The 27,500-nt window shown below is 44.6% G+C and overlaps 2 protein-coding genes across 3 annotated transcripts in view; one reads left to right on the top strand and one right to left on the bottom strand.

Annotated features, from left to right (window-relative positions):
* Nucleotides 1-6,489: 6,489 nt before the first annotated feature.
* On the top strand, nucleotides 6,490-9,332 carry sp8a (sp8 transcription factor a). Of its 2 annotated transcripts, XM_042076762.1 has the most exons (3): nucleotides 6,510-6,593; nucleotides 6,693-6,768; nucleotides 7,027-9,332. In XM_042076762.1, the coding sequence occupies exon 3, from the start codon at nucleotides 7,060-7,062 to the stop codon at nucleotides 8,356-8,358; it is 1,299 nt and encodes a 432-aa protein (XP_041932696.1). In that variant the 5' UTR covers nucleotides 6,510-6,593; nucleotides 6,693-6,768; nucleotides 7,027-7,059; the 3' UTR covers nucleotides 8,359-9,332. The 2 variants fall into 2 exon arrangements, with proteins under 2 accessions (XP_041932695.1, XP_041932696.1); XM_042076761.1 differs by lacking the exon at nucleotides 6,693-6,768 and having other exon boundaries at nucleotides 6,490-6,593.
* A 1,857-nt stretch (nucleotides 9,333-11,189) lies between these two features.
* Nucleotides 11,190-27,500, bottom strand: part of itgb8 (integrin, beta 8) — a 29,880-nt gene continuing 13,569 nt past the window's right edge. The window contains exons 9-15 of the mRNA XM_042076935.1: nucleotides 26,297-26,440; nucleotides 22,540-22,939; nucleotides 21,422-21,644; nucleotides 20,592-20,695; nucleotides 18,914-19,030; nucleotides 15,743-15,903; nucleotides 11,190-14,046 (exon numbers count right to left, since the gene is read on the bottom strand). Coding sequence (XP_041932869.1) covers nucleotides 13,921-14,046; nucleotides 15,743-15,903; nucleotides 18,914-19,030; nucleotides 20,592-20,695; nucleotides 21,422-21,644; nucleotides 22,540-22,939; nucleotides 26,297-26,440 — 1,275 coding nt within the window. The 3' untranslated portion in view covers nucleotides 11,190-13,920. The remainder of the gene's footprint in view (nucleotides 14,047-15,742; nucleotides 15,904-18,913; nucleotides 19,031-20,591; nucleotides 20,696-21,421; nucleotides 21,645-22,539; nucleotides 22,940-26,296; nucleotides 26,441-27,500) is intronic.

A 27,500-nucleotide genomic window follows, 5' to 3' on the forward strand; every position in this document is an offset into this window, starting at 1 on the left:
AAACTGCAATTCCATTTAACCTTGGAGAGCGGCGCCGACGAGGCCCACACGGGAAGACTGTCAATACCGACGCTGGAGAAGCTGTGATTACACCAGCCAGAGAGACCGCGCTGCACTGCTGCGCTGGGGAACGTGTGTGTGTGTGTGTGCGTGTGTCTGTGTCTCTCTCTCTCTCTGTATGTGTGTGTGTGTATCTGTCTGTGTGTGTATGTGTGTCTCTCTCTCTCTTTGTATGTGTGTGTGTATCTGTCTGTGTGTGTGTCAGTGTTTTCTCTCACCTCTTTCACTCTCTCTGTCGGTGTTCAGTTCTCCCTATCTCTCTCTCTCTCTCTCCCTCTGTTTTACTCCTCTGTCTGCCACTCAGTCCTTCTCATTTGATCTGCATCTTTTCTTTCCCCCCTCTCTGTCTCTCTCTCTTCTTTCCTTTCTCCTCTCTCTCTGCTTTTCTTTCCCCCCTCTCTGTCTCTCTCTCTTCTTTCCTTTCTCCTCTCTCTCTGCTTTTCTTTCCCCCCTCTCTGTCTCTCTCTCTTCTTTCCTTTCTCCTCTCTCTCTGCTTTTCTTTCCCCCCTCTCTGTCTCTCTCTCTTCTTTCCTTTCTCCTCTCTCTGCTTTTCTTTCTTCCCTCACTCTGTCCTCTCTTTTTGTTACTCTCTCCCTCTCCCATTACTCTCGCTGTCACAAACTCTTTTCTGTCTGTTTCTCTCTCATTCTCATTTTGTCTGCTTTTTTTGCCCACAACTGTATCTCTCTCTCTGTCCACATCTTTATTTATTTATTTTCACATTTTTAAACATATAGTAATTTATTTGTACAATGTTCAATATAGGAAACACATGTACATAAGTCCTCATACATTATGAACTGAATAGAATAGAATACAAATACTAAAGTAAAGGCACAACACTTCCCCTCCCAACCCCTTGATATGAGCTTGATATGAGTTATAGCTTACTTCTAGACCAGTGGACTCTAAGAACTACTTTGCATTGTAAATCTTCATGTCCAACACAAATAGAAGATGAGGGAAGCCATTTCAAAGCGAGCTCCTGCTTGCTTGTGTGTCACAGACACCACACACACACACACACACACAAGAATACACTCTCAATCTTTGCACTTAAAAATGGCCCCATAATACTCACACCTTCCACCTAAATGTGCCTGGAGTTTTGTTCACCTGACAGGCCCATCAAAACAGTGATTACAGATGACACCAAAGCACCTGTACTTGCACTGACCACTCCTGCCCTGGTCTCAATCATTCCACGCAGAAGAGAGGGTAACGGCGCTTTAAAGCCACAGAGGTTAAGACTTCAACAAAGAGGGCTACGAGTGATCTACTGTGATGGTGCAAGGGAGGGAAAGGACCTTGTCTCACGAGTAATTTATAGCAACACCCTGACATTAAATCTTATAAGCCATAGTGACCTTGTCATTGCTACATGTATGTGTGTCCACTGCATGGACATCATACTGTACGAAGGGCGGTATGGTCATGTGAGGATATGTAAAGGCCCTTGCGGAAGGGGATCAGGTCATCAGGACAAGGTCTTTTCCCTGCATACACAAATATATGTGTAATTAGTTTACATACTTGTAGTTGTGTGATGTAGGCCTATGAGTTGAAGCCGTTGGGGTAATAAGGACCTTGTCATATATGTCACTTACATGCATATATGTATAGTAAGCATGCATGTATGCATGCGTGTTTCGCATATATGAATGCAGAATGACCTCAGTGGGGCCTGTTTAGTGGTGTTGTAATTATATTACTGAGGTGCGAGGCTGTCTGTAGCGCTGTCTGAGATCCTGATGATGGCTGACCCGCGGTGACCCCTGGATGGGACGACCCTGTCTCACCAACCTGCCAATGCCAGGGGTGAAATACGACCTGCTCCGACAGTCGCTGTCTGATTAAAAACAATGAGGAGACCAGTTAATATATGAGAAATAAACCTAATAGAGAGACACAGAGAAGGAGGGAGGGAGAGAGAGAGAGAGAGAGATTGACTTCCTTTCTCCTCAGGGATTTCTTAGGGTCGAGATGCTAATTCACTTACGCTCTTGAAAGGATGCATGTTTTTACAATAAGAATGAGTGAAAGTAGCCGTTACTAAATTTACCTCTGACTAAATTAAAAGACTGTGAAAAAAAAGAAATGTGGTGCTTTTCTAAAAACCACAGTATGGGGTATGGGTCTAAAAAATAGTGACTATTTTCTGTATAAATTCTCACCTAACACTGGTTCACACCACCCACTGTGACTAAAAAAACATTGTAGATGGTTACTTGTAACAGATGTACCTTCACACTTAAGTTTTATTTGTGACTTTAATATGACCACATGGCTGTATATACTTGTGCATGCTGGAACCAGCAGGTATTAACTTTTCCCTGAAACTCCCCTGACTTACAGTATTCTCATTCCTCCTTCTCCCTTCATCACTCTCTCCCTCCCTCCCTCCTCTCTCTCTCATCCCCCTTTCCTCACCGCTGACAGACAGCGAATAACTTCCGCCGTGATGTCCTGAGGCACTGGAACAGGCCCTCAGGAGAGCATAATTACAGGAAGCCGCCGGTCCAGGCTAATCCTAAGCACTCCACTTTACACACACACACACAAACACACTCACTCACACTCTCTCTCTCTCTCTCACACACACACAAACACACTTACTCACACACTCTCTCTCTCTCTCTCTCTCTCTCACACACACACACACACACTCTCTCGACCTGTTTGTGTCTTTACAAACATCCAGGAACTCTGATGGACAGATTGCCTTTGTTCTGCCAAAACCCTAATAAAAAGAGAGGGAAAGAAAGGAGAGGAAAGAAAGGGAGAGAGAAAAAAACAGATAGAAGAAAGGACACACCTGTGGTGTACTCACTTTGGTTCAAGCCCTTCTTGATTGACATGAAGTTAACTCTAATAGATGCTGAATGCTACACATGTTTTTGGGAAGTATCAGATCTGTGTGGTTAATGTAACACACTCGTGTTCACGGCTTGTAAACACTATGAAACACTATGTAAAAATAAATATGCATAAGTGACAAAAACCACGCTGGAAACTTGCAGCATTTTTGGATAATATGGTATGGCAGTTCCTGTAACCTGATCAAATGCTTCAACAGTGGAATACAGATGTGAATAGCTGGAATTATTCTACATAATAATAAAATATATACTAAAAATGTGCTCATTTTAATTAATAGGAGAAATGAGTCAACAGAAATATTTAAACAATGTATACTACCTACACATAAAAGTCACTTTTCATTAAATAATTTGCACAATGAATGAATGTTTGGTAAATTCCCTATTTTATTGTCATGCTCAGTTGCAGTTATCTGTCTTTGTGTAATTACTGTAAATAACCTTAAATGATGCAACCCAGCTAGTGACTGTGAGCTAAATGTCTGGTGAGAGGAGCTGTAAGCCTATATGCCACATGAGAGCTGGTGGACTAACTTTAATTAAATGTATAACTGTGGAAACATTATAAATACACATTTTAAATATTATACAGTGTTAGGAGAAATAAGCACCTTTGGAAACTATGGCTTCAATCCAAGGATTTCAAGGCCAATTGCCTCTCAACGCCTATGGGTTCTAATTTTAGATCTACATAATTATTGCACGTTTCAAATATGATGTGGTGTCTACGTTGGAGAAAACAACTGCTGCATTTGATACTCCGAACAAAATAATTCCCAATATTTCACGCAACATTGATTGAGCTAATTTCTCTGTGATGGCTAGCTAATTGCCTTGGCGGGTAATTGCTCCAGTTTTCGCCGTGGAGGGCTTCTTCAGCAAGTGCCCCTTTGGATAACCGCTTCGTTTTAACCGTTTTTTTTTTTTTTTTGGAAAAGAAAAGAGAGAGTGAGAAAAACAGCAAAACAAACCTCCACACCAAACAATTAAAGCTTCCACCGTCATTTTCATGACACTAGAACCGAGTGGCTCTTTCTTCAGACTCCACACAGTCTCATTTGAAAGCACGCGATGCTTGGCGCGTTTTGTCCGTGTTCGATGGTCCGAACTAATGCGGTTATTATGGCCCCGAATGGAACAGGTTTCAAACGGGATTTCACAAGCGCAATATACACCATACGTGTGGGAAAAGAATGCCTGAAAAGAGGAACATCTGTTCCATTGGGCGGCAGATAGGTCTACAGTCAGGTCAGCCGGAAGAAAGCAACCTGTAAACTAACCTTTGAACTTTGAAACGTTGCTCCACTGCAGAAAACACATAGTGAGCAAATTGTTAAATTAAATAGAATAATGTGAATTCTCAAGCCCCTTTCCATTGACAGATTATAATTAACACCAGAAAAGAAAGTTTTTCTGAACTATGACCCAGTCGTGGCGCATCGAGCATACCTTACCACTGAAGTCCTCCGAAGTCTAAATAAATTCCTAAAGTGATTAACTGTCATTTATCAGTTACTCGCAGTTATAGTGTAGCTTACTTATCATTACAGATGACCGAGCTTAGCTAAGAGAAAATGGTGCATGGCACAACAGACCTTGCTGTCACAGACCGCCGTCTGCAGGAGATGCATTGTCATCGTCTGCTCAGTCGTCCTGTGACAAGGGCACCAAACATCACAGTTATACCTTACCACTTGAAATGGCCTAATATTATCAACAACATAAATCTATTAGGTTACTGTTAGCTACACTTGTTTGTTTTACCCAGGTACCACAGTAGCCTAAACATGAGTGACTTTCCAAGAAACACACTGTGGGATTAACCCACAAATACCCTTCCAAATTAATATAGGCCTACCGGAGAAATAACATGCTACGGTGAATTACACGGAAACAGCCCATGAGTCATTTTCGATTAATTTTAGGTTGTATTACAGCGCTGATCACATACATAAAATTAGGCTACGACACAACTTAGCTTGGTTCAAAAATTGCATTGTTTTTTATCAGGGGAGCCTTAGTACATTTTGATGCATGCAATAGTCCAGAGGTGAATTACTTGTATGTACTGAGGTAACAGTGAAATTAATCTGGCGGTCCATCCATCATTGCGCGCTGTAAAGCGCGAGATGCGCCGGCGTGCGGGAGGCAGATGAGCGGATGAGGAATCTGCGCGCGCGTTTTAATTAACTTTTCCTTCTGTCCTGTAATGATCGAGCTGGTCAAGGCGCGCGGCGGGCCCGGTCAAGATACACCGTAATATCAAACAAATAAAACTGCGCGTGATTAGAGGCTGTCGCTTTATTAAATTTGAAATTCAAATGAAATGCATGCCGTCCACGCGCGGCGCATGCTAATGAAGGCTTGGGTGATGAAAAAGGTAGGGCAGTGACAGGTTACTGAAGGAAATGTATTAAACTTAATAAACTCGTAGCCCAGCCGCCGTTGAACGAATTTCGTTATATTTTTCTCAACCCAGGGATTGAACCTTGTAAAATTCCCATTCCGAAAAGCTGTCAAAATATTTGGTGACTTGAAGGATATTCTGCATTGGGGAATGGAATTATTAGCCTATACAGAGATATTGAAACGTGGGAAAAACATGAAGGAATAATGATAATCATTTTGAAAATGACAATATTCCAGTATCCCTCTGCCGGTCATTACCGTTGAGCTTTATTTTAATTTTATTTTTTTAAATCAGGGGATGAGTTTTGACCCGCCAGCCCTTTGTCACCTTTAACCAATAGCCCACAAACAACTCTCTTGCGCAGCCGGTGAATTAAACAAACAGTTGAGCTGCTCGTGAATGTGATGGAAGCGCCGGGACAACTGAGATGAAGTTAATTCCTTTTTATTTGTGAAGCGGTGCTCCTTCCGCGTGCCCACCCCCTTCCACCCCTAGGGCTGGCCTGCCACGCCCTCGCAACATTCCGAGTCACGAGCCTCAAATGGACGCGACAGACATTTATCCTCCTATCCCTCTTCACAGTAGCAACACACATATTTATTACATCACTATCATGCTGCTGCCCTTCGCCCAGAGGCGGAATAGTTGGGGGAGTGCTCATCATTTTTGTGTGTTGGCTTTTTCAGGCCACACATCCAGGTGCCTGTCGAGCCACTTGCCAGAGGTACAACAGAGAGTCAAGGAAAACCGAATTAGCCATATTTATCAAGTCAAATAAGTACATTATTCTTATTCTTAAATAAAGAAAACACACAGGTGAAAATTTGGCATTGAAATGTCTAAGCAACTGAAAATATTGTATACAGTCAAGTGTTACTTATAAAGTAAAGTATTTTAGGTGACCTGATTGTGGAATAACATTTCTTAGCATGGTTGAAATTGCCCTGAGATAAAGTAGCGTTGACTTATCTTTCCCTTTAACCCTCAAGAAAACTATACGAGGGAACTAGTTTGAAGCTGATGACATCACACTGAGAATGTGGCATTCCTAAGTTTCCTGACTTCTGATTGGTCCCAAGTATCACAGCGGCACTTCAAAGCCAGCGAAGAACTACAATTGTGGTGGGGTGGGCGGAAAAACATCATTGTACGGCACACATCTTAAAAAAACACTGAGCCGACTTATAAATGCAAAGGCATCCTTCAAAGAGCACACTTCTGAGATGGCAACTTCACTTCTAGGGGTGAGTGAGGTTATATGCTCATACGCTGCGCTTGTTTTGTGCGTTTTTCTTAAAAACACATTGTGTTGTGTTTAGACTGTTGTTGTATGGTCCATTCAGAGAAGCGACTTTTCTGATTATCCTCGAGTCTCCTATTACTTGTCTACCTGGATTACAAACTAATTAACGAAATTTGGTAAATATAACACTTTTACTTCACTTGGAGACAAGTATGTCTTTTCATTCTCAATGTTTATAATCAATGAGAAGCCTATGCTAGTGTTTTTGTTGCAATGACGCATAGTGTAGTTTCATAACAAATGTTTCTGGATTCTTGTATGCTAGACCTTATCATCGCCGCCAAACATTATATAGGCTATTTACTATTTTCTTGTTTTCCAGTCAAAATGCAGTTCAGAAGTCTAATATGTTTTGTGTTTTTTTTGTCGTCTAGGAAGAACCAAGGTTAGGATCAACTCCTCTGGCCATGTTAGCTGCAACCTGTAATAAAATCGGGAGCCCAAGCCCCTCTGCATCATCTATTTCGGATAGTGCCTCGTCTTTCGCAAAAGGATTTCACCCGTGGAAAAGAGCCGCCCCAAGCAGCTGCAGCCTCGGCTCGAGCCTCCCCTCGTTCGGAGTGTCGGGAGCAGCACGGGGTGGTGCTGGGTTGGCGGACTCCTTCTGCGTGAACGGATCTCCGGGGTCCAGCGCTTTCTCGCTAACGACCAACTCATCCACCACCCCGTTTGGAAACGACTACTCTGTTTTCCAATCTTCTGTTACAAATGGTTCTCAAGAACCCAGTCCACAGTCGGTCTTTATCTCCAAGGTACATACTTCGGTTGACAGCTTGCAAGGTATCTATCCGAGGATGACCGTTGCGCATCCGTACGACTCGTGGTTTAAGTCCGCTCACCCGGGCATCTCCGCCGGGGACGTGGGGACCGGTGGGACATCGGCCTGGGCGTGGGACATGGGGCCAAGCTGGATTGATGTTCAGGGCACAAACGGCGCCTCGCTTCAGACCTCGCTTCACTCTCCCCTGGGAGGGTACAACTCCGACTACACCACGCTCAGCCACTCCGCTTTTAGTGCCAGTCCGTCGCCTCATATTCTCGGCGGTGGACAGCACATGATGGACGGATTCAAACCGGTGCTGCCGGCTGCCTACCCGGACACGAGTCCCACGTCAATAACAGGTGCAAACGGCTCTGTTATGTCCGGTTCTCCTGCGGTCTCTCTCGCGGGGTCTCCCCGGTCCTCGGCCCGGCGCTACTCAGGGAGAGCCACTTGCGACTGTCCAAACTGCCAAGAGGCGGAAAGGCTCGGTCCGGCGGGTGCCAGCTTGCGCAGGAAAGGGCTGCACAGCTGCCACATTCCGGGCTGTGGGAAAGTGTACGGGAAGACGTCTCACCTCAAGGCGCACTTGCGGTGGCACACCGGGGAGCGACCGTTCGTGTGCAACTGGCTATTCTGTGGGAAAAGATTCACCAGGTCCGACGAGCTGCAGCGACACCTCCGCACACACACCGGTGAGAAAAGGTTCGCCTGCCCGGTGTGCAACAAGAGATTCATGCGCAGTGACCATCTCAGCAAACACGTGAAAACCCACACTGCGGGAGGTGCGGGAGAACCAGGATCCGGGAACGGGTGTAAAAAGGGCAGCGACACCGACAGTGAGCAGAGTGTTCCCGGTAGCCCATCGTGCCATACTCCTGACCTAATGCATCCAAATGATTCCGTCCAAACGGCGGGATTGAACGGCCACAATGCAATCAACTAGAGGTCCATACAGACTCCATATATATATACACTGAAATGTTGCACATGCACTGACAAAAACAAACTACTGGAAAAGTCGAACTTAACAGAAGACATAGATTTTTGAGGACACGCTCTCTCAATTTTGAGAAACCATTTTGCTAAAAAAAAAAAAAAAAGAGTATACGGTCTCTTCAAGCTTTCATCAAAATGATTTACCACATCTATTGCGAGCATGAATTTGTTTAGAAGACCTTCGACTTTAGCGTAAAGACGAAAGCAGCGCTCCCCTACGAGTTCAGGAAGAATCAGCGAAGAAAACTTGCTAACTTGAGAAGACTTTGAAATGTTTACACTACATATTTGGGTGTCTTGACAATTTGATCATTTTAACCTCTGTTCTTTTTTTTTCGTTCAATAGCCTACAATACTGCAGCACTTTACTTTCGAACATTCTAAGTAAACCTTTTTTTTCATGCCAGTGATTGCATCAGAGCAAGCTAAAAAGTCTTTTGGTCAAAATATCAGAGTTTTTTGTCTTTAGTTGTGGAATGACTAATGTCTTAACTGTATGGTTAACGGATATTTTTGGTATGATCTATGGATTTATTTAAGGACTGCCAGAGGCCGCAGATGAATATACAACTAGAAATAGGCGTGAAATATAGCTATTGAAGGCGATGAGACGACGGCGTTAATTCAGGAGACAAGTTTTGTACAGTAGGCTCATTTTCTTGTGCATTGCTGTTCTATGGAGTGCATTTTGACTTTTTGCTTTTTTTCCCTTTCTCTCTTTCTCTATCGTTTAGGGGTAAGCCTGAAATTGTATATATGGTTGGTTCTGATTTATTTATCCATGAATTGGACTTGTACGTTGAAGTCTGAGTCGCACTTTGGAATTATATTTATGATTTTAGAATTGTAGAGCTCCGTTCGAGTGTTTTATTTGCTTTTATAATTTAAGCATGTAAATGTTTGAAAACACTGATCGTTGGTTAAAGCCTTGTAATAAAGTCATTATGGTTTTGACCTTACCGATATCAATTTTCCATTGACTGGTACACTGAAAGGCTACCTGCCCATTTAGAAAAGTTTATTAAATAGATTAAAATTTTCACAGTTTTTGTAGTGGTCACTGATCTTTCTAACATACTTTAAAGGCATGCAAAATCAATTAATTTGACAAATATAAAACTTTATTATGACAAATAGAGACAATTAATTTGATTAAAAAAATATACTGGCTGCAGTTTGGTCATGAAATAGTTTCCCAAATTCATTTTAACACAAAAATAGTTATTTTTCTATGTAGCCTACGAAGGTGGAAAAGAAACAGAAGTTGTCGAAAGACTGTTTCATTTTGAACTGAATATATACAAAAACAATTATGGTAGCCTAATAGTTTTACTGTATGGCCAAAGATTGTTCAGGCGTGTTAGCTCAGAAAAATGTTAATGCAGAAAGACAGGCTCAGTAATTTTGCTGGCAGGCCTATTTCAATGTATCTCCGTGCCAAGTAACGCCCAAGAGATAGCATCTGATTTAGGGTTAATTATTATCATTTTTGATAGAAATAAATCTGTATTATGGAAGGCGTAAATGTGAAAATAGCCACTCTAATATGTAGCCTTTTGAATGCGCAAACGTGGACGTCAGATAATCAGCTGGGTGCAAAGAATTTAGACGCACCACTTTGCTTTGTCGATATGTGTTAGCCTACTCCAACAATATTTTGTCAAATTCTGAACAGACATCATGAACAAAAAATAATCAGTTTGTTATCGATTGTCTTTCATTATTGGAACAGGCAAAAAATTGGTTTCATTATGCAAGTTTTGACACATTAAATTGTAAAATAACACTTCGCACCAGGCCTATCCCGTATAGGCCATCGCATTTCTTACAAAATTACATTCTCTAGAAGCGATGGATTAGGCATAGAGCCTTTAACCTTTAAGAGAAAAAGGAATACCGTGCCCAATTATAGTCGTATCACCGCCACAAAATAATTTACACGGTTCCGAGACTAAAAAAAAAAAGATAATACGACTCGACTTCACGTAGGCTATTTCAGCCAAAAAAGAAATCATAGTTGTATAGAAACTCTGCAGCAGCTTTGTCACAATTAAGCTGTGGTATCTGATCATAATAGCACATGGATATATGGTCGTTTTGTTAAGAGAAGGAAATGCGGTATTTTGCGGAGTGGCTGGTGTCTACATTTTTATCACGCAAAAAGAATGTACTAAATTAAACCACACATGCTGTTTTGAATTAATAACGTACATGTATTACGTATATTAGACTTGATAATTCACGCTCAGACAAAAAAAAAGTAAAGTCCCCAAGTTAAAACTTGAAGAAGTTGGAATTGTCTTACAAACAGTTCCGGCTCACTTTTGGGAATCCCAAGTAGCAACCGTTTGTAAATGGCGTCCCCAAGTGTCCCAACAGAAAATGTGCAGCCGAGCTCTCAATACGTTTCTGTAAAAAGAGTTGTTCAGTATCCCCCGGCCCAGACTAAATAAGAGTAAATTGGCAAATCCGTTAGCCTTCATTTTAAACAAACGTAAATGATGTAGAAAGTATGGTTGTATATCAACTACAAAACCAATAACAATGCAGCCTAAGTATCTTATAGGCCTACGATGGGAATTTTTCGGAAAGGGGAATACCAGTCTAGCCTACACCAGTTAAAAGGTCACTTCACGATGATTTTAGGCTCAGAGTAGACCTTTCAGAAAAAAAACAGACCAAGAGAGAGTGATCAAACGAGATAGGCCTATATTTGGAAACATAGGCGACTTAATTAAACACAATATTCAGTGGTAATTAAACACAATATTCAGTGAGTTAATTTCAACAATAATTTTATTTCACCTTTTTCATAGCAACATCAAGACATATTATTTGAAATCATATTATTTGAAGGAGATGGAAAGTGCCATGTGAATGCCCTAAAGTTAAACAAATATTATCAATGCCCTGGTTTGTGGTCTAATTGTGCTTTAAGTGTCTCACTGGCAAACGAAATATTAATCATGCTGAGCGGAGTTAACGACGTAGCCTACTACAGATTGTGAATGCAAAAAACAAAAACTTGAACAAAAAATGTAATGTCAAATGATGTTCTTTGTGCAATGCCATGCGTAATCTCACACTACTGGACTTTAAAGTAAGCGGTGTCAGACAGGCTACAGTTGTAGACGCAAGCACCTATAGTTACAAATTAAATCCGAAAACGATGAAAAATGTATTGTACTATTCAGAATTAGATCAAATAAGTCATGCGTAAATGCGTCTATGCATGAGGCCGCATGCATTTAGCGTCGCTGGGTTGTTGTTCCAGAGACACCTGCAAGGAAGTAGCGTTTTATCAAAACGATATTGGAAATGTTACAAAATGAATGCGCATTAAATGAAAAGGAGATGTTAACCCCAGATCTACATTAAATGGTGGCTATGGGATGGGCCGACGTCGCCTAAGACTGATTGCCTTCTTCCCATTTTGGTCAGGTGTCAGTTAACAATAAATCCGACAATGTAACAAAACCTACAGGTGGTTGATTTGGCGTACTAATAACATCAATATTTAACTGTTTCTCGTCAACGTGTCTTGCAGGGCATTCATTTTGGGGGGGTTATTGCAAACGAGTTATTGCAATGAACAGAATAGACAAACATTGCTGTCTCGTACCAGATGGCTTTCGCTTCGTACCAAATGTATAATCCACAACATACAAAATACTTCAAAAACACAAAACAAAGAAAAATAGACAACAAAATAAATAATCAAAACTCATAAAATCATTAGTGTCCTGAACTAGAGATGAACAAGAAAAAAAGGTAAACTATTGGTCATCAAACAAGAGGCCGCAGAAAGCTCACACAGGATGGAGAAGTGGTGAGAGAGGTCGGAAGTGGTAGTCTAATGAACATCTCCGCTTCAAGCTACGGTTTTGCGACTAAAAGGAAGCGGACTCCCACCAGTCTAGTTCGGAATTGGTCGAGCTACTAGGTTTTCGTTACTAAAAACGAAGAGGAAGTTTTCCCCCACGAGGTCTCTGTTACCGCCTACTCACACCTCGCCACACCTGAGGTGATTTCACCGATCTTCTTCAGTAGTACAAGACATCATATGTAGGCCTTCACACACCCACACGACTCAAGTGCGTTGTCACGCTTACGCCTAGAATACAAATTCCAGTGTAGGCGCTTGATTCTACAAAGCCCTGGGCCATTTTCACGTATTCCAGTTAAACTAAATATTTGACTATCACACAACAAATATCGACGAGTCTGGCTTCGACAGAAACCAATGTAGGCTACTCAGTAACACGTGTGATAAGAGCAAGTACCCTACTCTACGTACCTAAATCAAGTCGTAGGCTGATGATAAAGAACATTCGATAAACGAGAGATCAATGCAAACACGTACCAGGTCCTTGCTCTAGTCGGATATGAGGTGATTATGTAAACTACACGACCTCCAACTATGAGCAGAACAAAAAGGAAAAAATGAAAAACAAATCCAGTTATCTCATAGCCTTGGCCATCGGGAGACACCATAGGGAATCCAACAGTGGCTGCAAGTACCTGGACAAGGAACAGCTACATTTAAGCCTACTGACATGACATGTGACATTTCACCGTTTTCACATAGCCTACTGCTAGAGTCCAACAATCTTGTCCGTGTGGACATGCATTGCATGTCAATAACGCCAATTCTGTGGCACTATAGAGGCTGCGTTTTATTGCCTACAGCTGTATGTGACAACGGAACAACAAGGCAAAATCCTAGTTAATGTCACTAAACCTTCTGTCTGCGGTTGTTCAGGTCAATAATTAAAATGTAAAAACATTTTCAGCAACGCAAGCATAGGCCCTCACTTACGTATCCACTGCTAACAAATGTATATCCAATTATAAAGGGCAGGGCAACTTTCCTAAACAATTTTTAAATGATTTTTTCACCTAAATGGAACCTAGTAATCATGGGTAAGCCATTGAAAAGTTGTGTGAGGCAGATTGCTGGATTGAGTTCCCGGTGTATGATGGATGAGGTGGTGCTATCAACTACCACTAGGTGGCGAGTTAACACATGGTAAGTCTACGTCTGGGTCCTCCTCGGTCACTGTGCTTTACCATCTCAATAATAATGCTCAGCTGAAAAGTGTAGTGTATAAAAACTATAAATAAAACAACATCTTTCAAAAGCTTAAATAGGTCACAAACTCTACCACAGAGAAAACATTTACAAGAAGCTACCAAACAAAGGGAAAGAAACAAACAACAAAAAAACAACACTGAAATAAAAAAATAAAAAAATCGAACCTTGAAGAAAAAGTATACTCTACCCTTTTGAAATCAAGAACAGACTGGAACTCAAGAACAGACTAAGTACCGCAACGAGTTTAGTGCTGAGACAAACTAAACTACTCAAACTAGACAAAAGGTGAGGTCCCAGACAGTGTCCCTCCACAGACAGTAGAGTCATGTGCCGCGTGAGAGGCGCCAAGTCCTTCCGCTAATGGCTGTGCTAACTGCCCTTCTGCCCCCCTTTGGATCTGCACCTCAGCCTGTGCTACTGCCACATGTCGTCCAGGGGCATCTTGGGCACCTGCACATGCATCTCCACGGAACGCTCCACGTTATGGTCTCGCCGGTATGTGACGGTCTTCTCGTTTGTTGTTGGAGCGTAGGAGAGGTCCTGTTAGACAAAACAATGGTTAGTTACCTTCGTCGTGTTCTTGTTTTTTTTCCTATGGTTGGCCTATATCTTAGACAAGGGCCTCGAAGGCATTGTTGTTGTTGGTGAAAGACTTGACGTTTGGGTCCCTTAATTTGAATCATGGGCAAAGTGCAAAGCCTTAAGTCTTAACTAAAACGAATTGAATATCTAGACAAAGTCAGTTTGCTAGATGAACACCATGGGCAATGATTGCTAGATGAACACCATGGGCAAGACAGTGATGAGTCAGCTCAGTGCTCCTGTACTGTATGCCACACAATAGGTCATTTGTGACCAAGTGCATAGTAAACTATCAGTAATCTAATACAGTAGTATCAGTTGTAAAAACTGGTTTTTATTGTTTCATTGTTTTACAGCAGTGTTTCTCAAACTTTTTCAGACCAAGGACCACTTAAACAATAAAAATAAAACCTCACGGACCACTAGCTAAAAGAAAGAGTAAACCTACTACAACAGTATATTACACAATAGGCCTACTCACCTTCCTTTTTGTGTCAGAGGATTCATATGATTTAAACTGGCGTAGCTTACATAGGCATGTTGCAGAACTGTTTGGATTTACATACAAGTTGGTTCAACATTGCAAGATATTATATTTTACCATGTCTGCTCGCGGACCACTTGGGATAGCTTGCAGACCACCAGTGGTCCCCGGACCAGACTTTGAGAAACACTGTTTTACAGGCATAAGTTAAACTATCTTATTTGTCCTGAAGGAAATCTTCCCTTGGCATATTCCCTCTGCATTTGAATTTTCCCTCTGCAATAGTTGTAGTTCATGCATGAGAATTTTGCGCTTTGCCCACCAAATAAATAAGGTCCCTTGAACTCAACAGACAAATACACCTCCTTGTCCAGTGCACCAGAAACACTGGACACTTGTGCACTTGGCTGGAACGTCTGACACTCAGTCTAAAGGGACTCTGTTCCCAGTTACAGTTCCCTTGAGACACACCAGAGTAAAAAAAGTGGTAAGTTGGGTGGTCAAGTGGTCAGATTCCTACAGGAAGAGCCTTATGGTTTTGTTTTACTAAGAGGATGAAGCCACATGACTCTTCTATTGTGGTATTTGGAGCACCACAGCAGAGATGTATCCAATCGGGTGAGCAGTGATTAGAATCAGGGACTATTCCTTTAAAAATATTAGCTATTGAGCTTTTAAAGTTATTCTTTGGAGGACTCTGCCCTCTACTGGTAGAAAAAGGAAACTGCGGTCACAGTGGACACGTCAACAGCATATGTCCTTCCGTCGGCTCTGACCAGATATGTAACATGATATAGACTGTTTACAGTGCCTACAGGCTTACACAACATGGCACATTTTAGACCGACCGCAACACATGTGAGTACAAAGAACAATGTAAAGAAACACACACAGACAAATACACACAGAGCTTTGACAAATTAATTAAGCATATTAATAGATCATGCACACACACACACACACACACACATACACACACACACACACACACACACACACACACAGAAAAGGGAGTGAGAGAGGCAGAGAGAGAGAGAAAGAAAGAAAGAAAGAAAGAAAGAAAGAAAGAAAGAAAGAAAGAAAAATACAGAAATATACACAGGTTTTACAAAAAAAATACTAAAACACAAAACCAACATGCACATGAACCCAGAGTGGACCGGCACCGACCTTCTTGCCGGTGTCCAGCGGCTGGTTCTGGTTGTCCGGTTGGGGTCTATCTCGGCGGCGCAGCAAGATCCGGAGCACGGCCAGGATGCCCAGGCCCAGGACCACCGTCAGGAGGAACACACTCAGGAAGGTGACGAAGTACCGCTGGCTTGATAAGCACTCTGGGAAAGAACACCGCCAGGTACAAAAAAACAACATTTTAAAGGTCTTCCTCCTTACTCCCTACTTGACTCCTCAACTTGTAGTTGGAATGTGCATAATACAGTGTGTGTGTGTGTGCGCGTGTGGAAAGTGTGTGTGTGTGTGTGTGTGTGGAAAGTGTGTGTGTGTGTGTGTGTGTGTGTGTGTGTGTACGTCTGTGTGTGTGTGTGTGTGTGGTTCTGAATAATTATCTGATACATGGTACCATAGTGTGTTATTCCTGAGGCATGTTACTCAAGTGTCTCAATGAAATGGGGGGGGGGGGGGGGGGGGCAGCTGATCCTGCTCTCAGCAGCGGGGAGAGGGTTGGCCGAATCTCTCAGCAGCGCTGATCTGAAAACCAGCTTGAGCGCCGAACGCGAGTGAACCCACGGGAGGAAAAAAAAAACAGAGTGAACTCCAGTGAACCTCGCAGCCAAAAACCCTGACGGCTCTTCACATCCCATTCACAAAAGCACCGGGCCGGAGGAGGGGAAGAAAAGGGGGAACGCTAAAAAGAAAGACAAAACAGACAGGAAAAAAACCCCTCCAAAAAGCTCTCGCTCTTCTTGAGCAGCTTGGACCTTCTAGGTCGCGGAGGGCTTGTGGACGTGACATCCTCGGCGTGCGCTCGACCCCGCGGCGAAACCCTCGGACCCCTCTCCCACCGATCTTTACATCATCGGGATTGCGAAAGGCCCAGCGTGGTGCTGCATTTGGATCGGTGCCACCCACCTCTCGCGCACAAAGGGGCCAAAGTACTGTACTGACATTTTGCGCGCGTTGCCATGGCGACCTGGCTCAGGCGCTGCAGAGAGAGAGCGTTTGGAAGGACAGGCCCGTTGGGGGGGGGGGGGGGGGGTGATGAGGGAAACAGGGGGAAAGGAGACACAGGAACACAATGGCCAGCGCTGTTTCCTACATCAGCCGTGGAAGGTAGGGCGCAGAGTGAGAGAGGAACAAAAGTTGTTTTATAAGTATTTCTGTGTTTCGTGTCTTTGTTTTGAAGGTAATATTTGACCAAGTGCATAGTAAACAAACTATCAGTAATCTAATACAGGACTATCAGTTGTAAAAACTGGCTTTTATTGTTTTATTGTTTTACAGGCATAAGTTAAACTAACTTATTTGAAATTTTCCCTTTGCCTTTAACCCATCTGGGGGTAGTGTTCACACTTACTAGGAGCAGTGAGCTCACTAGGAGCACACACACACACTAAGAGCACACACACACACACTAGGAGCACACACACACTAAGAGCACACACACACACACACTAGGAGCACACACACACTAAGAGCACACACACACACACACACTAGGAGCACACACACACTAAGAGCACACACACACACACACTAGGAGCACACACACACTAAGAGCACACACACACACACACACACACACACACTAGGAGCACACACACACTAAGAGCACACACACACGCCAAGAGCACACACACACACACACACACACACACTAAGAGCACACATAAGGCCTTTTCACACAGAGATCCCGCTAAATTTGCGGGAAGAGGAGACGTCTTTTCGCCGTCTTTTTGTGTCTGAAAGCGAGGTGAAAATTTGCCGGCCTGCTGATCTGTTCACATGATGCGGCATTTTGGGGAGCCAGAAGGCAGGATCAGCTATAGTAAATTAAATTGTGACGTGCAACAGGGGGCGTGTAGAGTGATAGTCGTAGGCCTTATTATGCGTGCGTGGGGCTTCAGATACAGCAGGTGTGTGATTTCAAAAACCATGGCGGGAGAACCGACTGCACTTTGGTTAGCTTGCATTTGCTTTGCTGTTGCTGTTAGAATGTTAGATTCTTGCGATAGATGTCTTCAGACAATAAAAAGTAATTTGGAAGGGAAATTGAAGAGAAGAGTTGCCCTTGCGTTCGCCGTGATTTCCCTTTGAAAATCAGAGGTTCACAGGCTACTGTGGCCTTGGTCAGTGGTTCCGCCAGCCGTAATCCTGTATGCACTGTGCGTACAATTTATTCATGAAATGAAATGAAATTGATGAAATTCATTCAATATTACAACAATAAAAAATAGTTTGTGTATTGTCTTAATTGAAACATGCTTCGCGCACAAATGATAGCCTAGGGCAAAGAGAATGGACATCTTAACATAAGGATACATTAGAAGATGATGATTGGTGTAAACTTTCTCACACGACGTGATAAGCAGTTCTGGAGCTTAAAAACGCAACGTTCCATTCAGTCATAAATCATTTAAGCATATAGGCCTAGTGCTCGTCATGAAAAGAAAACAGAAGCTTAATATTTTTCAGGTGTTTAACAGTAGGCCTAGGCGCACTGTTAGCAGTTATGCCGAAGGCAGTGAGATTATTAGGCATTGCATCCTGTCACTCTGTTTGGAACATCGCAGTTCGGGTTGATAAGATTCAGTTACGACTCCCACACACAGCTGCGTTCCGTCAACGCATTCCAGTGGGTGTTCCCGACGGTAGCTATGCAAATGACTTGAAGTAAAACCGTAATGTGATTGGTTGGTGCCGTCCGTAAATTGGCTTGATTGGCCGGTGCCGTCTGTCGGTGCAGCAACAGCTGAACTCCTCAACGCGAGCAGCAGGAGAAACGCGACGCGACGGACCCACAATTCAGTTCGGCAACGGATCACGTGAGCCCATTTAAAGTGAATGGGATGCGTCTCCAGCAACGCGATGCACGCAGCTGTGTGTGGGAGCCGTTAATGCGAGTATGGATCGTCTCAAAGTTTGGGACAACCAAACAGCAGTGTAGGCAAAGCAAATCCTAATTGTTAGGTTACCATTTTTCACATAGATCTCTGTTTCTCGTCACCTAGTACTGTCGGTACAAAAAAAACTAAAACAACGGTTCTATCTAGCTCGAGTTGCTGCTGCCAACAGCTAGAGCTGCTAGGCAGCTACAGTGCTACACTCTTGGGGCATGAACATGGGGGCTGTCTGCTAAATGAATAAACGTTAAATAAACATTCTCACCTGGCTGTCTGCTGATCTGCAGCTGGGGGCTGCCAGGCTCAACGCCGATGTGGAACCGGTAGTGGCAGCGGTCAGCACTGGGGTACAGGCATTGCTTCCCAAGCGCGTTGGTCAGCTCTGCGCGCAGGAAGGGAGAGAACGGCAGAAAATACAGTCCATCAGAGATGCAGATGCAGAAAACACAGTCCATCAGAGAGGTCTCTAAACCTGAGAAAGTCTTCTCTGAACTACACAGGAGGAGAATACGGCAGAACACACAGTCCCTCTGAGAGGTCTCTAAACCTGAGAAAGTCTTCTCTGAACTACACAGGAGGAGAATACGGCAGAACACACAGTCCCTCTGAGAGGTCTCTAAACCTGAGAAAGTCTTCTCTGAACTCTGCGCACAGGAGAGGAGGAAGTGCACGTTGCCCATCAGAGAAGTCTCGAAACCTGAGAAAGTCTTCTCTGAACTACACAGGAGGAGAATACGGCAGAACACACAGTCCCTCTGAGAGGTCTCTAAACCTGAGAAAGTCTTCTCTGAACTACACAGGAGGAGAATACGGCAGAACACACAGTCCCTCTGAGAGGTCTCTAAACCTGAGAAAGTCTTCTCTGAACTCTGCGCACAGGAGAGGAGGAAGTGCACGTTGCCCATCAGAGAAGTCTCGAAACCTGAGGTAGGCCTAGTCTTCTCTCAACTCTACACACAGGAGAGGCAAAAACCCATACATAATACAGACCAGTGATCAAAGACTTGAGACTTGTTAAACTTGGGACTTGATTTGGACCTATGCTCAGAGACTGGAGACTCGACTTTAACTTGTGGGAAAAAAAAACCCCAGAGAATCTCTGGCTTGTAGTATAAGATGGGTGACCTTCATATCAGCATGTGTGCTTGCTGAGAGAAAATGTATTGGTGGTGCTAGCCACTTGCTGTGCAACTTCAGTGACAGGGACATGTGTACTGTGTTCCTGTGTCAGGTCATTCATTTTACAGGGGTCACAGTTCACACTTTAACATATTTATTTATTCCGGGGTGCCAGATAACACTGTTGAGCCTTCTGGAGGTGTCGTGGGCCTGATTCAATAAAACGCCTATGAAAGAAGGTGCCTGCTTGATAACCCCAGCGAAATGCTCTTGAAGGCTGTTCTGTTGGTGACTTGTTAGTGATTTTGGTTTTGATGATACATAGGCTTGGTTGTTGATTGGCCGCTGTGTGAAATGCCCTACCTATAGCACGAGGAATTTAACATCTCTCCTGTGTATATTTGAAATTACATACAGTGTTCAGCAGCTAATAATTTGGTTGGACAACAGGTGTTCCACAAGTGGTGATATATAGTATAACAGCACTCCCTCAGTCTAAATCATCTTTACACAATCTGTCCATTACACAACGATGGAAGGCAGGAATTGAACCCACAACTTTTCAGGCTCCTGCATGCTAGCCCAGCTCCTTAGCCACTACGCTACCACTGCATGCTAGCCCAGCTCCTTAGCCACTATGCTACCACGCTACCACCACATGCTAGCCCAGCTTTTTAACCACTATGCTACCTCCACATGCTAGCCCAGCTCCTTAGCCACTACGCTACCACTGCATGCTAGCCCAGCTCTTTAGCCACTACGCTACCACCGCATGCAACCATTAGTTTGGTGACGGTCACCAACAGCGGTCAGTTCCAGCATACCTGTGATGTCATCGACGTAGCCCACCACGGGTGCACAGGTCCTGTTGCACTGCTCTGCAGTACCCCGGCCCAGGCCATTGGTCAGATGGCAATCTACACACATCCTGATAGACGGAGAGAGAGAGAGAGAGAGACATGAAAGAGTGTGTGTGGGAGAGAAGAGAAAGAGAGAGAGAGAGAGAGAGAGAGAAGAAAAAGAGCAAGAGAGAGATTAAAGAGGGAGAATGACAGAGGTTAGCGAGGATGGGAGTGTGGGAAAGAGAGAGGAGGCAGAGATGAGTGAAGGACAGAGAGAGAGAGAGAAGGAGAGAAAGAGAGCAAGAGAGAATGGTAGAGAGAGAGAGAGAGAGAGAGAGAGAGAGAGAGAGAGAGAGAGAGAGAGAGATGGTAGAGAGAGAGAGAGAGAGGGAGAGATGGAGTGAGAATGAGGAGAAAAGTTGCGTGAGTGTCAGTGTGGGAAAGAGGGAAGAGGAAGGTAGAGTGGATGAGTGGATGACAGAGAGACAGGAAGTGGGGGAGAGACAGACCGAGACAAACAAATAAATTAGCCGTGCAGTGAGAAGTGGCCATGACTTTTCAATTTAAAGCCACTTGAGGGTAAATTGAAGGCGCATGTGTGCACTCGATAGCTGTACGATTAATCTGTACTTCTTAGGGAGCAGTTGGATAGTTTGCATTCTTCTCCCTGAAGATTAATGTGCTTTTGTTTCCCCCCAAACTTCACTGTTATTCAAACTGTATAGTATGTTGCCCAGGGTTGCACGTGATTGACAGATGCCTTAACGAATCAGAGAGCTCCGAGGGGAGAGAGAGTGGGTGCAGGTCCTCACCAGTGGGCTTGACACGCGGTGTAACAGGTGGGGCACTTCTCACAGAACTCTCCGGAGTACTGGGGGTCGTCACACACGCAGCGTCCGCAAACACAGCGGCCCCGCCCGCTGCAGAGCTGGCCGTCGCTGAGCTGACACGTCTCCGTGGAAACCAGGCACCCACAGCTCTCACCTGTCCACCCTATTTGACAAACACACTCCCCCAGCGTGCACTGTCCATGGCCTGTGTATACACACACACACACACACACACACATACACACACACGCGCGCGCGCACACGCGCACACAAACATGCACACACACACACAGACACACACACAAACACGCACACACACACACACACAAACACACGCACACACACAAACACACACACGAACACACACACACACACATACAGACACACACAAACACACACACACACACACACACACACACACACACACACACACACACACACACACATAAACAGAGAGGAGAGAAAACAGTGTTTATTGCATAAAAGCTGTATACACAGAAGTAAGGCAACGGAGAGTTTATTTAAGCCTGCGCTAAATCATGTTTGCTTAGAAAGCCCTGTCTGTTTATAGCAGCTTGTGTACCAGCCCCCTCTTTGAATCTCTCTTTCTCACATTCTCTCATTCTCTCTCTCAAACACACACACCTCCCCTTCCCTATAAACTCAGTATTACAGTAATTCTTCCCAGAAGGATTTCTTTGGCTGATGATGGAATTGCCAAACATCTGAATGGTGACAGATTGCTAAGCTCATTATCTGGAGACCAGTCGCAACAGCAGACAACAAAACAACTCTTTCATGCTGGCACTTGCACTTGCAAGGCACAGGGTTCCGCACACTCATATCTTTGGTTTAGCTAAGATACTGTAGGGCTGAAAGAGAAACAGCAACCGAAACGCAACTCTCAAGCCCTCAAGGTTACACTGACCACATAGCCAAAAGCACACACCGACTCTCCCACACACACACACACACACACATACACACACACACTCTCTCTCTCTCTCTCTCTCTCTCTCTCTCTCTCTCATACACACACACACACACACACACACACACACACACACCCACACACACACGCAGAAAAAACAAACACACACCTCCACACAGCAGGCCTTCCTCGTAAGGGCAGGAGAAGTCATCCATTTCACAGAATTTCCCGTAGATTGTGCCCAGGTTGCTGCGGTCGCACACACACTCCCCGCACACACAGGTGCCTCTTCCGTTGCAGATCTTTCCGGAGCCTTCCGACGGCCGGCACACATCTGTCGACACCTGCCCCGAGTTCTCGCTGATGTCATTGCAAGCGGTGCCGGCGATTGTGTCATCAGCGTCGTCGAGGCAACCGCCCTTCTGGCTACACTGACAGCTGCAGGCTTGTTTGATCGTCACGGCGACGGACTCGTTGAAGCCTACGGGCTGCACTGATATCGCAACGTCATCATCCTCGAGACCCTCGCTCGGGCAGCTAGTCATCCCCACCGTAATGTTAAAGAAGACCTGGAGACACACACACACACACACACACACACACACACAGAGTCCCACATGTTAGAGTAATCAAACGTGTGCTTACAGAGACCATCAGAGAGACACTCTCCCATGCAGACCAACACACACACACACACAAACACACTCACACACACACACACACACACACACACAGAAGTGTGTGTGCAGTACCACATGTTACAATCATCAAATGTGTACTTAAAGATACCATCACAGATAAGCATACATAACACACACAGATGCGCACGTGCGTGCACACACACACACACACACACACACACACAGAAAGAAAAAAAAGTTGCCTGGAATGCAAACATCTTCAAACAAGGCCTCTAACTGCTCAGCAATCTTCACCTTAAAAGTGAGCTTGTTTTTGGTCTGCTCTTGAACTGCTGAACTTCAAAATGTCCCAGACATACACTCCCGTACACACACACACACACACATACACACTCCTGTACAGCCCTATCTACAGGCTAAAGCAAAAGGAAAAAAAAAGGCACATTCATGAGACATTAAATTAAACTGAAATTAAATTCCACAGCTGAGATGAGACGCATCCATCTGGCAAGGGGGACAGAGCCTCTCATTTGAACCGGGCGGTAGAACGCCGAGGATGGCCATTGCTGATATGTGTGGGGATCGTGTTCGCTAAGAAAACAGGAGAGAAGCCCCAGGACGAGTCTTTGTTGAAACAGCGTCTCCCACGATGAGGCTTCAGAGTCCGCACAAGCCCGTATGACCCTTACACACACACACACACACACACACACACATGCCTGAAAGCCTGTTATGTGTCAGCGACTTTTTTCCGGTAAATTCTGAATGCTTTGAGTCAACTAATCACAAAGGAATCACACATCCCAAGCAAACCCTCATGCACCCCTCACGAACACACACACACACACACACACACATACACACACACACACACACACACACACACACACACACACACACACACACACAATCAAATCCACTGCTTTCTCCCTGGGGGAGGTGTGTGTGTGTGTGTGTGTGTGTGTCTGTGTGTGTGTGGCTGACACAAAGGCGGTCATCTCCCCTGGGTCGTGCCCATCCCTGCTCGTGCTTGGGGGCATCCGAGGCCAAGTGCCTCTCCCTCTCCTGAACCTCGCGTCCACAAAAGGTCTAAGGGACTTTTCCTTCCCTTGCCCCCCCCCCCCACCTCCTCCGTTAACTCAGAAGTGTCGTCCACTCTGCTCGGTGTTGTGCTGCGCTACAGGGATGGGTCACTGGGAGCGCACAATAGCCATTATGAGAGTGCGTAACCAGAGAGGCTGAGAGTAGGGCTGGACTGAGTTAATGAGATGTTTGAGATTCTGGTACCAGTAGATCACAGTGTGTGTGCATCCCATCTGACCCCAAGAGTAAAGTGGAATTTGAAACCCTCTGTGTTTACTGTAAGCTGAGTTACACGGGTCTGGTACTCTGACTTTTTTTTGAACATTCTAACAGAAGATTCCGCAACAATGTAGGGTTCTAAAATTCCATGTTCAATTGACTGAACCCAGATATTCTTTAGAGCGTTCAATTTCCAACATTCCCGTCGCACGGGTGTAACGGTATCGGCTTAAGGAAGACACTGAACCTGGGAGTAAAGTGTGATTAAAAAAGCTCTGTGTTTACTGTAAGCTGAGTTACACGGTTCTGGTACTCAGACTAAACCATCACCCGTCTAAAGCACAACAACATGCACACACATCCACAGGCAGCCGCTCAACATACACACTATACCGGAGTCCACTCCACACTTTTCCTCAATTCTCCAGTGCAGTGCTCGAGATTTAATGGCAATGATTGAGGGTGATGCTGATGGACGGCGGTATTAGTGATGTGAGTTTTTAGTATCAGCATTTGAAATGCTAGTTTCAAGTTTTTGATTTGATGATGTGTAAAACATTCTGCCCTGCGAGAGCCCATGCTGGCTGCCCTGGTCCTGCTGATGCATTGCTTACTGTGTTAGACAGTGCTTACTGTGACTCACCCCAAGAAGTCACCTACTCCAAAAGCCTTGCCAACCCACCCACGTGCCACCCCCCCCCCCCCCCCACACACACACACACACAAATAATTCCACTCACATACACACAAATACCCCCCACCACAACCACACACACTCACACATGGCAGGGCATTACCTCATGGGTCAGGGCTTACACACAAACACACACACACACACACAATACACAGCACAATATCTCATTAGGGGGACTTGCACACACACGCACATACACACACAAATAATTTGATGCCCCCCCCCCCCCCCTGCTCATTGTAAACTGCCTGTGCCCATGCTCGGTGTGGGGGGTACCCAACATGGTGAGTTTCACTCTGACTGACAGCACTGCCACAGTTCTACTTTTACAAGCCGTGACTCAGTATCCACCCTACTCAGTGGGAAGAATCTCACATTAGTCTATAACTACCTAACTGGCAGTGAGGCAGTCATACCGAGAGCATAAAGAGACTTCGCTGGAAGTAAAGGTTTCTTTAGAAAGCCATAAAAACACAGGGCAATCCCTGCCGGTAAATCAGAGCCTCAAGGATTAATAATTAAGGACCTAATTCCTAAGTCCCATCCCTGTGCGGAATGACGGAATCAGAATTTGATTACATTCAGTGCAGAGGTCTATGCTGTGTGGTACAGCTGAGAGTTGAAGCACAAATCTAAGAGCTAAGTAGACAAATGCATGGCCAGTGCTTTGGTGGGAAGTTAGCTACAATGTGGTGCTCATTATAAAGCAAGTAATTAAGCAACAGTACGACTGTTTAGTTGTATAAGAAACATTATATCACTGCTTTGGACAGGCTGGTAGCGGATGTTTAATTTGAAGTAGCTTGGCCTATGTAGCAAAAACAGTAGTAAGGTATGTAATAATCACGTGGGGAAGGGTAGCAGTGTGACTGAAGTGAGACTAATATCTGTCTGATTCCTGGAGTTTTAATATGTGTTTGCTTCATAGAGTTTCACTGTTGAGCAGTTGTGTGTGAAAGCACTTGTAGAGGGCTAAACAGCTTGCAAAGTACTGTGCCATCTCTGCTATTATTGGCAGCCGCCACATATGGCGGAGACGTTGCTACTTATACCTACAAGAACTGAGTATAAATGTTTATTGAGTGATACAGTGAAGACCTGCTGTATGCCACTGGTCCATGAGTTTGTGTGTATATTGTACTGCATCCTTAACATTTGTGTCTCTGTACCATTTTCTTCATGTGGACATAAATAAATGGTTAAAATGTGTGATGATGATGATGATGATGATGATGATGAGGAGGAGGAGGAGGAGGAAGATGATGATGTGGTGAGTATTGTTCTGGTACCTTCTGCATTGACTTGACGTTGGAGCACTTGTTGCTGCCCGTGGGTCTGGAACCGGGGGGGCAAATAGTGGTCACGTTTACCCAGAACCGATGGGCGTGCCTGTGGTCCACCGTCACCTCCAGCTCCACCTCAGACAGCAGCTTCTGGAAGGGGAGGAGGGGGGGAGGGGGGACACTCCGTCAGGTGGAGGACAAGAGGATGGAGGGAGGAGTGTGTGTGTGTGTGTGTGTGTGAGTGTGAGGGAGAGAGAATAACGGGACAGAGGTGACAGGGGATACAACATGAATAGCCAAGGGCCTGAGAAGAGGGTAAGTGAGAGAGAGAGAGAGAGAGAGAGAGAGAGAGAGAGAGAGAGAGAGAGAGAAGTGTAAATAGGCAGAGTAAACAAGGGAGAAAGGAGACAGAGAAGTGTAAACAGACTGAATAAACAAGGATAAAAGAGAGAGAGAGAGAGAGAGAGAGGGAAATAGAGAGCAACAATAGCAAAGGGGAAGAGAATGAAGAAGGAGAGACAGGAAGGGTTGAGAGACACATAAAGAGAGAGAGAGAGAGATAGAGAGAGAGAGAAAACATAAGCCAGAGAGAGAAAAGGAGTACAAAGGAGACAAGGATAGAAGTGAGCAACGGTGTGAGAGAGTTATGAAACACTGAGAGGAGAAGCTGGATAGAGAGAGAGAACGAGAGCACTGGACTAAGAACAGGCAGACGACAGAACATGCAAATCACTGGAACACAGCACTAGAAAGAGCCCATTGTCTCAGCCCATAAGCCCTCTAGTTAGAACCCAAGGTTATCAAACAAGACAAGCCGGGTAAGAGACAAAAAAAGCACTAGAACGCCTAAAAATAGGCTGCTTTGTGTTGCTGGGTAATGATTTGGATGTGCAGGCCGCACCGGCGCAGTGATACGAGCTCATTAATAATACTCCTCTCTGTTCTCGCTGTTTCTTCTGGGCTTGGTGGGGTTTTTTGCAGGGTCCGGTGGAGGGACAATGGATTGTTGTGCCTCCGAACAGATTAGTGCTCTGCAAAGCCTCCAGTGTGCCAGCAAAACTTCCCCCGTGCTTTTCCCTGACGTTTCCAACGGTCTCTGTGTGACTGGTGCACTTCTTTTGTAGCCTTTTTGTTTTGCTTTTTCTTTTCTGAAACAACGGCACCTCTGTGTGTGTGTGTGTGTGTTGAGATTCTACGAGGACACGGGAAT

Source organism: Alosa sapidissima, chromosome 21, assembly GCF_018492685.1.
Source record: "Alosa sapidissima isolate fAloSap1 chromosome 21, fAloSap1.pri, whole genome shotgun sequence".
Taxonomy (NCBI): domain Eukaryota; kingdom Metazoa; phylum Chordata; class Actinopteri; order Clupeiformes; family Clupeidae; genus Alosa; species Alosa sapidissima.

Excerpts from the sequence above, each read along its gene's own strand:
- sp8a (XM_042076761.1), top strand. The coding sequence starts at position 6,573 with ATGGCAACTTCACTTCTAGGG. Across the intron at positions 6,594-7,026 it reads TGGCAACTTCACTTCTAGGG|GAAGAACCAAGGTTAGGATC; the intron begins GTGAGTGAGGTT and ends TTTGTCGTCTAG.